The 15850-nt window shown below is 44.9% G+C and overlaps 2 protein-coding genes and 1 pseudogene across 2 annotated transcripts; 2 read left to right on the top strand and 1 right to left on the bottom strand.

Annotated features, from left to right (window-relative positions):
* The first annotated feature begins 34 nt into the window (after positions 1–34).
* LOC117192965 lies at positions 35–5604 on the top strand (annotated as a pseudogene).
* Positions 5554–6954, top strand: LOC117192964 (trypsin-1-like). Its single transcript, XM_033397686.1, has 2 exons — positions 5554–5580; positions 5779–6954. The coding sequence occupies exons 1-2, from the start codon at positions 5554–5556 to the stop codon at positions 6871–6873; spliced, it is 1122 nt and encodes a 373-aa protein (XP_033253577.1). The 3' UTR covers positions 6874–6954.
* Positions 6955–7628: 674 nt separating this feature from the next.
* Positions 7629–8282, bottom strand: LOC108159773. The gene is given in 3 exon segments (XM_017293332.2): positions 7629–7959; positions 8018–8046; positions 8049–8282. Coding segments are annotated over 3 exon segments (249 nt in total). The 5' UTR covers positions 8143–8282; the 3' UTR covers positions 7629–7833.
* Positions 8283–15850: the final 7568 nt, after the last annotated feature.

Here is a 15850-nt window from a genome sequence, read left to right as displayed (position 1 = left end):
TCCAGCCTCGACAGCAAATTGCAACACATGTGGCATGGACGCGGACAGTGCGGCGAAAGAGCAACCAACGGAGCCCACTTCGTCATCATCATCGGCAGCTCTGTCTGAGGTGCGTACGTGTCTTTGTCGTTTTATTAGTTCGTGTCGCATCGTGTCCACAGGAAATTAAATTAACTCGAGCAGCAAATTCAATTTAATTTTAGCAGCATACAGAACAAAAGCAAAACACTACAAAAATTATGCAGTGTATTTATGTAAAAGTAATGAATATTAAGAAGTTTTTAAAAGGTGAAATAATTAAAGATAACTTGGGGGTCTTTTCGACGATTGTTTTTGAAAGGTAGTTGGATAGAGAGTGCAAATATATGCCAGTGTGAGAGGCACCCATCTTTGCTTAATCAAATAATCCAACCAAAATCGAGTACCTTCAAAAAAACAAACATCTGGCATTCGACTAAACCCCGACAATCGAATTTGTTCAGCCACAAAAAATACAAAACATTCAAAACATAGAGAAAGCGATACACATAGAGCCGCGGCATTATTTAAATTGAATTTTTACAAAATAAAGTTGATTGTTTTACAAACAGGGAGGGAGGGGAGAGCAAATTTATATTCTATGTTGGTATCTGGGCTTAAGCGATATTTATTTATGGCTTCCAACTTGTTTGCAGTCCTTACTCCCTGGATCCTCGCCCACCAGTCGCTTCCCCTGCTAGAGGGGGCTTATTTTTTATTTATTCTCTCATAGAAACAATTGCACAATTGATTTGCATGCATACAAATTTGTTACAGGGGTTTACGCCGAATGATTTATGGTTACGTGGATGCGAAAATATTTTTACTCGCCTCTTTTCGTGCCGTAACCAAACTCGATTTGAGGTCAAAGAACTAGAGAAATGCTTTTAATTCAGTTATATAAATGGGAAATCTTTTGGGATAATCTGCTTGAATGAAGCTACTGCTACTAGCATTGTATCTATCCATCTGTATCCTCTCTATTAACGCATATTCCGGAAGTGCAACCAATTTACATTGCAGTTGGCAAACGTTTAACTATTCTTGGCGCATAGCGTCTACTTGGCACCATTTGGTCAGCTCCAAACGAGATATAAAACCTCACAAAAACGACAAATTCTAGAGACATTCCTATGGTCGAAGCTTTGGCTACCCTTGATTAGCTTTTTAGCTTTTATGATACAAATGTATTTATGTCAAACAGGAATAATCCAGACAGATAGCACAATAAATAGAAACGTAGAAAGTGTCTTTTCTGAGACTGGTACTACATACCATACCAGAGTATCTGACAGTGCCGGTTATACCTTCTTCTCCCCTCAGTATAGAACTTTACAAATATATACAAATAAATTAAGCAATCACATGCTATAAAAACGGACAGAACGCAATGCGGAGAGGAATTCTGTGTGGCGCCAACAGGGTTGCCAGGCGCCACACTGACGGCCCTGGCCGTGGCCAAGGGGCAACAACCCTGGTGCTTCATGGTTTTCTATTAAATTCATTTCTTTGGCTACGCTTTTTTTTGGCGAGAGATAGACAAATGTAAAGAGGAAGTGGAATGCATGACTTGCTCTAAAGGAAATTTGCCAATTTTTTGGTGACCCAAAACCGGTCAGTGCGAAAAGCGTTTGAATAATGGTCGGAAAGGGTACGGAAAAGTGTGTTAGTTGGACAGGCGTCCCATGGGAGGGGAGGAACATCCCAAAATTTGTGATTTAAAATTAAAGAACTTTCAGAAAGTCACGTAATCCGTTCCAGATGGAATGGGCCAGTCTCGCGAAGGCTGCACCTGGGCCTTAGGACATGTAATGCATTTGGATTGCCGCTTAATTAACGATCACGTGCCTCTGACTCCAAGCTGTGGTGCCAGGTGTGGCAAATATTTGGCATGTGGCGCCCGCTCTCTGCACTCCACTTAATTAGCATTTGGACGGCATACATATACTGGTACGTATATAAATCCCTCCATAACTTAATGCGCCAGGCACTGGCCCTAGTCCTAATTTATGTTGGTAAATGATAAAGTAAATGGCAAACGATTACATGGGGTCATTAGTTTGGATTGTACCACGTCTGAACGATAATGGGCCACTGCCCCTGGAGGCTCTGAGTCACTCTAAACGACTTGAACTATCTACTAACTATTTTTGGGGTAATGCTGCGATTTATTGAACTGGCAGACTTATCAGCCAGAACAGAACGGAAGCAAAGTAGAACAACCCTCTGACTAAGTCAGTTGGTCAATGGAGCCACCCCCAGATCGCCAAGGATGTTAAGAGTAAGCGATGCTGACACAGATAGCAGGGGGGTGGGACTGCGACTGCGACTGGGACTGGGACTGTTGACTGGTGCCAATTTTCTGTTGATTACAACACAACACTCCCACCCACCTATCGCCCCCAGTGGCTTGACAAGGGTCAAGTGAAAGTTTTACGAGCAACTAAACTTAAACTGTGGCCCCACCCATGATCCAATCTCTGGTACGCGTAGCCGTAGCCCTTTGCTCTAGTCTCTGCGTTTCTATTTATTTTTAAGTTTAATTTGTTTTCCTGTCGCCAAAGGGAAAGGAATAAACAGAGGAAACACCTCTAAGTGGGTCGGACAGCAGCAGATTTATCTAGTGCAAACTTCAGACAAAACGAGGGGGAGCGTTGTGAGTTGCTGCGGACACCGCAACTCTACAGTTATACCCGATACTAAGTCAGTATGGCTCTCCTCCGGCAGACGCCGCTAATATTGAACGACACGACAAAGAGTGCGTGCGAGAGAGACAGAAAATCAGTCTGAGCGTGACGTCGGGGGCTGCGTAGCCAGTGCAAATTGATTTGTTCCTTTTGGCTCTAAAAATGATCTGATCTGATACAGATTCAGCAATCTGATAGATATGGTCATTATCTATGATTCTGCGTTTTTAGTTTTCTCGTATCCTCAATATTGTGGATGCAACAGATTTTCGTCCTTTGTGGGGGCGGAAAGGGGTGGGGCGAAATTCTGAGATATACGTTTTATAGTGAGATCTAACAGGAGTGCGGATACCAAATTTGGTTACTCTAGCCTTAATAGTCTCTGAGATTTTTGAATATCCCCAGATTTTCGTCCTTTGCGGGGGCGGAAGGGGGTGTGGCGAAATTTTGAAACAAACTCGTCTCGGTCCGATATATTAGGAGTGTGGATACCGAATTTGGTTGCTCTAGCTTTTATAGTCTCTGAGATCTAGGCGCTAATGTTTTACTCTAAGCGAATCCGGCTATGCTAGAAAAAATGAAATTGTTTTCCTGATGCTGGCTATAATAATAATACGATCTTATTCAAACTCTGCAGTCTAAAAGATATGGTCATTTTCTACGATTCTGCGTTTTTGGTTTTCTCGTATCTTTAAAATTGTGGATGCCACAGATTTTCGTCCTTTGTGGGGCGGAAGTGGACGGGGCGAAGTTTTGAAATATTTTTGTAGCAGTGGCATATCACAGAAGTATGGATCCAAAACATCGTTGCTCTAGCTCTAATCGTTTTTGAGCACTAGGCGCCAATAGGGACGGACAGACGGACAGACGGACGGACGGACAGACGGACAGACAGACATGGCTCAATCGACTCGGCTATTGATGCTGATCAAGAATATATATACTTTATGGGGTCGGAAACGATTCCTTCTGGACGTTACACACATCCACTTTTACCACAAATCTAATATACCCCAATACTCATTTGAGTATCGGGTTTAAAAATGAATTTCAATAAATTTTGAAGCGGGAAATAAAACTTTCGCTATTTCAGTGGCGCAAAAAATAAAACACAATCCAAAAGTAGAGTATGAGTATGATGAGTGGTTGCTGGCGCTGGCCGAGAGTGTGGTGCGATTGTGTGTGGTCAAGCCGGGTGCCCAGAGGCGCCCACGCATGCGCAGAATACAAATGCAAATCCGCATGGGAGAGTGTCTCGGTCTCTATCTCTGTCGCTCTATCGCGCTGTCTGGTTGAGTGTGCGAGCTACCAAGCGACCGACTGAGGTTGTGCGGATTGGCAAAGTGGACGTGCCACCGGTCAGAACCACTTTTGTTGCTCGGCCATGGGAATTCGGGTGAAATGGGGCTGGCTGGCTTTCAAATATCGTTTCTGCCTGTTTAGTTCGCCACTAGCCACGGCAGTCGGTGGAGAAAGCTCTGGAGAAAGCAAAGCCACAGCCAAATCAAAACCTTTGCCGAGGAGCAGCCATCTCGTCCGGAAGCCACACCGGTTTCGCCCCTTCTAAAGCAGTCCCAGAACACCTTCATCCAGTGGGTGCTATCGCTGTTGCCTCAACGTCCGGGCAGTTCCGATGCCGAGAACGCCACGCTGGCCACCCTGAGCAGCAGCTCCACGAAGCCGGAGCCCGCGAGCAGCACCACCACCTCGACGACGCCAGCGCCCTCCTCCAGCACCACCACCACCAGGCCGCGCAACTGCACCGACTGTGTCTGCGGGATAGCCAACATCCAGAAGCGGATTGTCGGGGGCCAGGAGACGGAGGTGCACCAGTACCCCTGGGTAGCCATGCTCCTCTACGGCGGTCGCTTCTACTGCGCCGCCTCGCTGCTCAACGACCAGTTCCTGCTCACTGCCTCTCACTGTGTATACGGCTTCCGTCGGGAGCGGATCACCGTGCGCCTGCTGGACCACAACCGGAAGATGTCCCACACCCAAAAGATCGACCGGAATGTCGCGGAGGTGATCACACATCCCAAGTACAATGCCCGAAACTACGACAACGACATAGCCATCATTAAGCTGGACGAGCCCGTGCAGTTCGATGAGGTGCTGCATCCCGTGTGCATGCCCACGCCGGGTAGAAGCTTCAAGGGGAGACGGGCATCGTCACTGGCTGGGGCGCCCTCAAGGTTGGCGGTCCCACCTCGCACACACTTCAGGTGAGCATTATTCTCCATCGGAGACTGGCTTTCCGACTAAAATGTTCATCTTTTGTTTCCTTTAGGAGGTGCAGGTGCCCATACTGTCGCAGGACGCGTGCCGCAAGAGTCGTTACGGCAACAAAATCACGGACAACATGCTTTGCGGCGGCTACGACGAGGGTGGCAAGGATTCCTGCCAGGGCGACAGCGGCGGTCCGCTTCATATCGTGGCCAGCGGAACGCGAGAGCATCAGATCGCCGGTGTTGTCTCTTGGGGCGAGGGCTGTGCCAAGTCAGGTTATCCTGGTGTCTATGCCCGCGTGAATCGCTACGGGACCTGGATCAAGAATCTCACCAAACAGGCTTGCCTCTGCCAGCAGGAGACCAAGAAGATCAAGTAGTTCTAGTTCTAGCGTGTTCAGTAGTCTTGCTTTAATACTCTGGCCAGCGAAGATGAGCGGCGAATGGAGACCCAAAACCCAATTTATCCTCAGCAAAACTGTCGATTGAAAGATAGGATTTCATTATGACAAAACCTATTGTTTCTGTAACAAAAACAACTTATATCTGAAGAAAGTAGGGCTTTTTCCCAAAGAAAAAAGCTTAAGACTTTCTTGAGATATGGATCCCCGCTAGAAAGTTCAATGAAATCGTCTTCCTTCTCTGCCAGAGTATTCCAGCTTCGGCTCTGTCGAAGATCATATTGTCAAGCTGTTCTATATTTATTGATTAAAAGAAAATTCGCTACATGGAAAGGCATTCACCTTTCCCTGAAGCCGGTTCTTCTGGTTCTTCAGCCGGTTCTAGTTCTTGGTTCTATTTGTAGTCATCTTTCTGACCGTGGTCTTGGCCAGGACGCTTTCGGTTAGTTGAGGTACATTTGTCTGCTGCTCCTCGTTGTGGTGGCTCTGGGCGATGTGGGTTTTGCCACGCCCCGTCTGCGTAGCTCCGCAGAGCCAGCCAAGATTCTGGAGTCGCTGAGCAATATCAGACAGAACAGCTTCCTCGACTGGATCACTTCGATCCTGGGGCCGGAGTACTCCGACTCCAGTGTCCCGGCCAAGAGGGAGTGCGCGGCCTGCGCCTGCGGTAACATCAACACGCGCCACCGCATCGTCGGGGGCCAGGAGACGGAAGTGCACGAGTATCCCTGGATGGCCATGCTGATGTGGTTCGGCAGCTTCTACTGCGGCGCATCGCTGGTCAACGACCAGTACGCCGTGACCGCGGCGCACTGCGTCAACGGGTTCTACCACCGTCTGATCACGGTCCGCCTGCTGGAGCACAATCGAATGGACAGCAATGTGAAGATCGTGGACAGGCGTGTGGCGCGTGTGTTCATCCATCCCGGCTACAGCACCCGCACCTTCGACAGCGACATTGCCCTGATTCGCTTTAGCGAGCCCGTGCACCTAGGCATCGACATGCATCCCGTCTGCCTGCCCACGCCCAGTGAGAACTATGCCGGTCAAACGGCTGTCGTCACCGGCTGGGGCGCCCTGAGCGAGGGCGGACCTGTTTCAGACACCCTGCAGGAAGTGGAGGTGCCCATACTCACGCAACAGGAGTGCCGGGACAGCAACTACGGCGACAAAATCACCGACAACATGATCTGTGCTGGGTTGGTGGATCAGGGCGGCAAGGACTCCTGCCAGGGCGACAGCGGTGGACCCATGCATGTCCTGGGCGCCGGACAAGCCTATCAACTGGCGGGCGTTGTGTCCTGGGGCGAGGGCTGTGTCAAGCCCAATTCCCCCGGCGTTTATACTCGTGTGAGCAACTTCAACGAATGGATCGAGAAAAATACCCGCGATGCCTGCGCCTGTTCCCAGGCTGAAGAGCCGGCCGAACCAGTCTCCTCCACCAGTACCAGCGAGCAGCCTGTGGCAGAATCGGAGAGCACCTCAGCGGGAGGACAGGTCACTGAAGGTCCTGAAGTTGAGGAAGCTAATAAATTGATCTAAGATTACACGCTATATTTTCCACTTATATATTACGAGTAATACGAGCAATAAAGGCGATTTTTCCCAGAGCCCATGAAAAAACAGCCTTTTCCAAGTTCCACAAACATGTTTGTTCTACTTGGATGATTCAAACGAGTTTTACGTAGAACAACAACATTTATTCCAAGTAATATGTACATACGTAATACATTGCTTTCTCTGTATTGGATTCTTGGCTTTCTGCAGGGTTTCTGGTAATTGGTTCTCTTAATCTCTGTATCTTTCGACTCGGCTCACTTCAGTGGAGCCTCTGGTTGCTCCAGTTTCGGCTTGTTAGCTCCACTCTCGCTTCAATTTCCGCCTGTAATCTGCTGTTTTCAAGTCTACCCTTGGGCCATTCCACGAAATTGCCACTAAATCAAAAAATACTCATACTCCAATGGATCCAGCCCTAGCAACCGCTGCAGACACCTACACTCGGATCGTATCGGACCGTATCGGATCGTATCGTATCACCAAGACTGAGGGACCATGTAAGGGATTCGACTTCCAACACACATGAGACCCCCTTACACAGAACAAGCTGCTGCCAATAATTGCCATACCCTTTCTTAAGGGTATAGGAAAGGCACCAAAAATTATGTTCATCCTCGAGCGCAGTGCAAATGTGCGGCGTCTAAAATTGGCTTTTGTGGTAAAAACATTTTGTTGTACCGACGGTTTCTCGTCCTCCTCTGGCCAAGCTCAAATTTGCTGCAATTGAGCGGAGTTTTGTGTTGTTTTATTTGATTTGTTGCAGTCTTGTTGGGGCCGCCGCAGGTTAGAAAAGTTTATTGGGGCGTAAAATTGTTTGATTGAATATTAGTGTGCGGCTTTGCTTTCGATGCCCAATCGAGGATTTTGCGAGTACGAGTATAGAAGGGAAACGAAAAAATAAAACAACAAATTTATTGGCAACTTTTGACATGGGGAAGGCGATCCTCAGGCCAGACCAGTAATACGCAGAGTTTTGGCCACCGTATTGACAAAACGCAATATGCTGAGCAGGCCATACACCAGAATTTTCTCAATAACATGCAGCCCAAACTGTGCTATATTCGCAGCTGGCTGCAGAATCATTAGAGAATGAGTATTAGCAACCTTCGAATAGAAGTACAATTCTCACCTCAAGAAACGTCATGATCAAACTGATGAACGCTCGGCGAGGATCACGGTCAGGCTCAGACAGATAATAAGCCCCAGTATGGTGACCAGGGTCAGAGCTTCCACTAGTCGCACTGCAATGGCCATTATGTGGAAGGGGCTTGGGTCCGCACTCGCACCGCCAAGTTTGAAAGAATCTGATTTTCAAACATTATTTTTTGCAGACAATTTTTAAATCAATTTTTTAAGTAAACAAAATTTTACTGAGTACCTATCATGACGGAAAAGTCTAGGTATCATCTCACGCGAAAATTCGTGCTGGTGAAGGAGAGAGCAGCAGAATGGAAAGCAGCAGAACGGAAAGCATGGAATAATGTTTTTTAAAACCATGGTAGTATATTTATCAACAGCCCAAAAAATACCAGAAGCTCAAAGTGATGGTCTTGACGCACTCAATCATTGTAAGAGATTGAAGTGAGAGCGTAGTCCAGGGAATGCCCTATGAATTATCCTAATTATTATCCTAATATATTCCGCCATAGAATTAAGCTAAATCCCTTCCATTTTACTCTATGTCGATTCTATTTAGATATCTCTTTTGTTACAGCTTTGAGCTTCATCAGTCATTATAGTTTTTCAATCATTTAAGCTCTATGTATTTTTTCCACACGCGACAATTTCCAATTACGCTATGCAAATGAAATTTGTCTGGACTGCAATTTAGGTTCCGTACCCACCGGCTTTCCTTTTTATTGGTTGGCTGATGGCTGATGGGTGTTGTCTGTGCCGCTATACATTGCTCTGAATTATGGCACTAAATGGCTAGACATGCAACATAATTCATTTAGTCTGCACAGGGACAAAGTCCATGATATGGAACATGTGGCTGTGTCTCTTTTCTCTTTCAAACTCATCGCACCATTGTTCACTGGATTTATTTATTATTTTACTGGAGTATATTATTATATGGCAAATTCAATTAGCAGCCCACAAAGTGGTATAACATCCAGCAGCTGGGGCAAAAAATTAATTGATTTCCACGGGCATACAATATTCATATAGTCGTTTATTGACTCTTCTGCTGGTTCTATGGAGATATTTTCCTGTTTTTTATACCCGATACTCAAAATGAGTATTGGGGTATATTAGATTTCTGTCCGTCCGTCCGTCCGTCCGTCCGTCCGTCATTCTTTCTCGCTCTGTCTCTCTCTAACACACAGGTTTCATGGTCGGCTTTGCCAATTGCAAAATATGAGTTCAAGGATCTCAGAACCTATAAGAGCCAGAGCAACCAAATTTGGTATCCACACTCCTGTGGAACGGTCCTGTCACCGTTTCGTGTCCAAATTTCGCCACACCCCCTTCCGCAAAGGACGAAAATCTGGGTCATCCACAAATCTCAGAGACTATTAAGGCTAGAGTAACCAAATTTGGTTTCCGTACTTCTGTTAGATCTCACTATAAAACGTATATCTCAGAATTTCGCCCCACCCCCTTCCGCCCCCACAAAGAACGAAAATCTGTTGCATCCACAATATTGCACATTCGAGAAAACTAAAAACGCAGAATCATAGATAATGACTATATCTATCAGATTGCTGAATCTGGATCAGATCGAATCATTTTTGTAGCCAAAAGCAAGAAATCAATTTGCAGTGGCCACGCAGCACCCGACGTCACGCTCAGACTGATTTTCTGTCTCTCTCGCACGCACTCTTTGTCGTGTGGTTCAATATTAGCGGCGTCTGCCGCAGGAGAGCCATACTGACTTAGTATCGGGTATAACTGTAGAGTTGCGGTGTACGCAGCAACTCACAACGTTCCCCCTCGTTTCTTTTGATTTTGCCTGCTTGCTTTTTATACCCGATACTCAAAATGAGTATTGGGGTATATTAGATTTGTGGTAAAAGTGGATGTGTGTAACGTCCAGAAGGAATCGTTTCCGACCCCATAAAGTATATATATTCTTGATCAGCATCAATAGCCGAGTCGATTGAGCCCTGTCTGTCTGTCCGTCTGTCTGTCCGTCCGTCCGTCCGTCCGTCCGTCCGTCCCCTTCAGCGCCTATTGCTCAAAGACTATACGAGCTAGAGCAACGATGTTTTGGATCCAGACATCTGTGAAATGTCACTGCTACAAAAATATTTCAAAACTTTGCCACAAAGGACGAAAATCTGTGGCATCCACATTTTTAAAGATACGATAAAACCAAAAATGCAGAATCGTAGAAGATGACTATATGTTCTAGAGTGTAAAATCTCAACCAGATCGTATAATTATTATAGCCAGAATCAAGAAAACAATTTCATTCTTTCTCGCTCTGTCTCTCTCTAACACACAGGTTTCATGGTCGGCTTTGCCAATTGCAAAATATGAGTTCAAGGATCTCAGAACCTATAAGAGCCAGAGCAACCAAATTTGGTATCCACACTCCTGTGATATCGGACCTTGACCGTTTTGTGTCCAAATTTCGCCACACCCCCTTCCGCCCCCGCAAAGGACGAAAAACTGGGGCATCCACAAATCTCAGAGACTATTAAGGCTAGAGTAACCAAATTTGGTTTCCGTACTTCTGTTAGATCTCACTATAAAACTTATATCTCAGAATTTCGCCCCACCCCCTTCCGCCCCCACAAAGGACGAAAATCTGTTGCATCCACAATATTGCACATTCGAGAAAACTAAAAACGCAGAATCATAGATAATGACTATATCTATCAGATTGCTGAATCTGGATCAGATCGAATCATTTTTGTAGCCAAATGCAAGAAATCAATTTGCAGTGGCCACGCAGCACCCGACGTCACGCTCAGACTGATTTTCTGTCTCTCTCGCACGCACTCTTTGTCGTGTGGTTCAATATTAGCGGCGTCTGCCGCTGGAGAGCCATACTGACTTAGTATCGGGTATAACTGTAGAGTTGCGGTGTACGCAGCAACTCACAACGTTCCCCCTCGTTTCTTTTGATTTTGCCTGCTTGCTTTTTATACCCGATACTCAAAATGAGTATTGGGGTATATTAGATTTGTGGTAAAAGTGGATGTGTGTAACGTCCAGAAGGAATCGTTTCCGACCCCATAAAGTATATATATTCTTGATCAGCATCAATAGCCGAGTCGATTGAGCCCTGTCTGTCTGTCCGTCTGTCCGTCCGTCCGTCCGTCCGTCCGTCCGTCCGTCCGTCCGTCCCCTTCAGCGCCTAGTGCTCAAAGACTATAAGAGCTAGAGCAACGATGTTTTGGATCCAGACTTCCGTGATTTGTCACTGCTACAAAAATATTTCAAAACTTCGCCCCGCCCACTTCCGCCCCCACAAAGGACGAAAATCTGTGGCATCCACATTTTTAAAGATACGATAAAACCAAAATCGCAGAATCGGTGAGGATGACCATATCTTCTACAGTGCAAAATCTGAACCAGATCGAATAATGATTATAGCCAGAATCAAGAAAACAATTTCATTCTTTCTCGCTCTGTCTCTCTCTAACACACAGGTTTCATGGTCGGTTTTGGCAATTGCAAAATATGAGTTCAAGGATCTCAGAACCTATAAGAGCCAGAGCAACCAAATTTGGTATCCACACTCCTGTGATATCGGACCTTGACCGTTTCGTGTCCAAATTTCGCCACACCCCCTTCCGCCCTCGCAAAGGACGAAAATCTGGGGCATCCACAAATCTCAGAGACTATTAAGGCTAGAGTAACCAAATTTGGTATCCGCACTTCTGTTAGATCTCACTATAAAACTTATATCTCAGAATTTCGCCCCACCCCCTTCCGCCCCCACAAAGAACGAAAATCTGTTGCATCCACAATATTGCACATCCGAGAAAACTAAAAACGCAGAATCATAGATAATGACCATACCTATCAGATTGCTGAATCTGGATCAGATCAGATAATTTTTATAGCCAAAAGGAACAAATCAATTTGCACTGGCTACGCAGCCCCGACGTCACGCTTAGACTGATTTTCTGTCTCTCTCGCACGCACTCTTTGTCGTGTCGTTTAATATTAGCGGCGTCTGCCGGAGGAGAGCCGTACTGACTTAGTATCGGGTATAAATTTAGAGTTGCGGTCTCCGCAGCAACTCACAACGTTCCCCTCGTTTAGCTTTGACTTCATAAAAATCCCAAAATCAATATTTGCACACGTTGTCTGGAAAGACAGACAGCAGCATAAGCGAAAACTTTTTGTCGCAAATCCCCCACAGAGAGAGAGCTGGCCGTCTCTGTCCTGGGGCATGCCCCAGCCTAAGTCAGGGGTAAGCCCAAAGACGAAATTAAAATAAAATGGAACGAGGGGGAACGTTGTGAGTTGCTGCAACTCTACAAGAAAGCGTGCGAGAGAGACAGAAAATCAGTCTGAGCGTGACGTCGGGCGCTGCGTAGCCACTGCAAATTGATTTGTTCCTATTGGCTATAAAACTAATCTGATCTGATTCAGATTCAGCAATCTGATAGATATGATCATTATCTATAATTCTGCGTTTTTAGTTTTCTTGTATGTTCAATATTATGGATGCAACAGTTTTTCGTCCTTTGTGGGGGCGGAAAAGGGTGGGGCGAAATTTTGAGATAAACGTTTTAAAGTGAGATCTAACAGGAGTGCGGATACCAAATTTGGTTACTCTAGCTTTAATAGTCTCTGAGATTTGTGAATATCCCCAGATTTTCATCCTTTGCGTGGGCGGAAGGGGGTGTGGCGAAATTTTGAAACAAACTCGTCTCGGTCCGATATCACAGGAGTGTGGATACCAAATTTGGTTGCTCTAGCTCTTATGGGTTCTGAGATCCTTGAACTCATATTTTGCAATTGGCAAAACTGACCATGAAACCTGTGTGTTAGAGAGATACAGAGCGAGAAAGAATGAAATTGTTTTCTTGATTCTGGCTATAGTAATTATACGATCTGGTTCAGATTTTGCACTCTACAAGATATAGTCATCTTCTACGATTCTGCGTTTTTAGTTTTCTCGTTTCGTCGAAATTGTGGATGCCACAGATTTTCGCTCTTTGTGGGGGCGGAAGTGGGCGGGGCAAAGTTTTGAAATATTCTTGTAGCAGTGACATATCACAGAAGTCTGGATCCTAAATATCGTTGCTCTAGCTCTTATAGTCTTTGAGCACTAGGCGCTGAAGGGACGGACTGATGGTCGGACGGACAGACGGACAGACAGACATGGCTCAATCGACTCGGCTATTGATGCTGATCAAGAATATATATTCTTTATGGGGTCGGAAACGATTCCTTCTGGACGTTACACACATCCACTTTTACCACACATCTAATAAATACTCATTTTGAGTATCGGGTATAAAAATGGAATAAACTCAAATAAAATACGAGGGGGAACGTTGTGAGTTGCTGCGGACACCGCAACTCTACGGTTATACCCGATACTAAGTCAGTATGGCTCTCCTCCGGCAGACGCCGCTAATATTAAACGACACGACAAGGAGTGCGTGCGAGAGAGACAGAAAATCAGTCTGAGCGTGACGTCGGGCGCTGCGTAGCCAGTGCAAATTGATTTGTTCCTTTTGGCTATTAAACTAATCTGATCTGATTCAGATTCAGCAATCTGATAGATATGATCATTATCTATGATTCTGCGTTTTTAGTTTTCTTGTATCTTCAATATTATGGATGCAACAGTTTTTCGTCTTTTGTGGGGGCGGAAAGGGGTGGGGCGAAATTTTGAGATAAACGTTTTAAAGTGAGATCTAACAGGAGTGCGGATACCAAATTTGGTTACTCTAGCCTTAATAGTCTCTGAGATTTGTGAATATCCCCAGATTTTCATCCTTTGCGGGGGCGGAAGGGGGTGTGGCGAAATTTTGAAACAAACTCGTCTTGGTCCGATATCACAGGAGTGTGGATACCAAATTTGGTTGCTCTAGCTCTTATGGGTTCTGAGATCCTTGAACTCATATTTTGCAATTGGCAAAACTGACCATGAAACCTGTGTGTTAAAAAGATACAGAGCGAGAAAAAATGAAATTGTTTTCTTGATTCTGGCTATAGTAATTATACGATCTGGTTCAGATTTTGCACTCTACAAGATATAGTCATCTTCTACGATTCTGCGTTTTTAGTTTTCTCGTATCGTCGAAATTGTGGATGCCACAGATTTTCGCTCTTTGTGGGGGCGGAAGTGGGCGGGGCAAAGGTTTGAAATATTTTTGTAGCAGTGACATATCACAGAAGTCTGGATCCAAAACATCGTTGCTCTAGCTCTTATAGTCTTTGAGCACTAGGCGCTGAAGGGGACGGACAGACGGACAGACGGACGGAGGGACAGACAGACAGGGCTCAATCGACTCGGCTATTGATGCTGATCAAGAATATATATACTTTATGGGGTCGGAAACGATTCCTTCTGGACGTTACACACATCCACTTTTACCACACATCTAATATACCCCAATACTCATTTTGAGTATCGGGTATAACAATGTAGCTATCGCTACTTCTTACAAGGGCTGACTAAAAATATATGACTGGCAATACTTACAATGCTTCATATTGGATATTTACTGTTATGTGAGGACTGTGAGTGCGGAAGAAGATTTTATAGGAGAATGGCTCCACTTTATACTTGATGGTATTCGTTATTCTCTGGTACTCATAGAAGGTGAATAGATCCAGAAATACATACCCACTTCTGTATGTTTATCGCATTCCCAATGTTAGATCTACACAAATTGTTATGTGTATATCCTGTTGCCATACCCTAAGTCCACTAAGTAGAGTCCTCAGACCAGACACAAAATCGCACACTTTCCTTCAAGCTACAGAGTATCGTGAGTGGTGAATAAAAATCATACCTACCCAGCTTGCAAACATCAGTATCCAGCGATGCAAGAAAAAAGAATGAAGGAAACAGAAATTGAAGACCGGAAAAGCCACCTGTTATCCGTACACAATATGTCGAATACATATTCGAAATGATGCGATTCTGAGTGCATGCCCCGAATGCCATTGAATTGCGATAAACTGTCGCCAATCTGAACGCTTCAGTAAATCAGGAATAAGAATACCGGCATTTGGGGTAGAACTTTTTAAAAACTAATGGTCAAGGGATGGCTCTTTAAAGTAGATATATCTATTGAGATTGTATCCCCTAATTTCCCACATTAGTAAGCTTTTTTATGTGTTTAAACTTGAGGGTTACTAGACAGCAATAATTTCTAATTCGCCGAATGAAATTTTCTTCTTTCAACCAGCGAAAGCTCATTATAAATTCAAGAGTGAAAGGACGAACCATTTTCCCAATGTCCCTCCCCTCCCCATCCACAGTGTCCGCTCCGTGGAGACTTGTGTGTCCCTGTCTCTCTGTGGGATTTATTCCATTGATTTCATTATTATTTGTATTGCTTCGTCGTACTTTTGCCTGTCCGACTGACTGAATTTCGAACCATCGCATTTTAATTTTATTATTTTGGTTTCGTGCCAGCTCCTCTGAACAAATTCCATTGAAATTCGCATAAAAAAAGGGTATTAAAGGCAGGGCATTCACTGATTGTGAACCATAGAAAAATATGGTTTCTTTTTCTACTTTGTGGAGAATAAAATATATATTTTTTTGGCACATTTTCAAGGCAGAGCCACAGATACACGCCCTCCACTTGCCACATTTTTATACAAGTTTTGTTTTATTTCTCTTTTTGCATTCTTCGTCTTCTTATTAAGAATTAATAATCATTTTTTGTATCCAAAGCTAGCTACAAATTTGGCATTTTGTATTTTTTTATGATTTCTTTTCGCAGATGGGAGGCCTTGCCGCTCGTGAATCATGGTTATGCCGGCTATAATTTAGTTTTAATAGCATTTTCTGTGACATTTATGCTGTCAG

The sequence above is a fragment of the Drosophila miranda genome, assembly GCF_003369915.1.
Source record: "Drosophila miranda strain MSH22 chromosome Y unlocalized genomic scaffold, D.miranda_PacBio2.1 Contig_Y2_pilon, whole genome shotgun sequence".
Lineage (NCBI taxonomy): Eukaryota > Metazoa > Arthropoda > Insecta > Diptera > Drosophilidae > Drosophila > Drosophila miranda.
The sequence above is the reverse complement of the archived record's forward strand: the minus strand, read 5'-3'. Positions and strand labels throughout refer to the sequence as shown.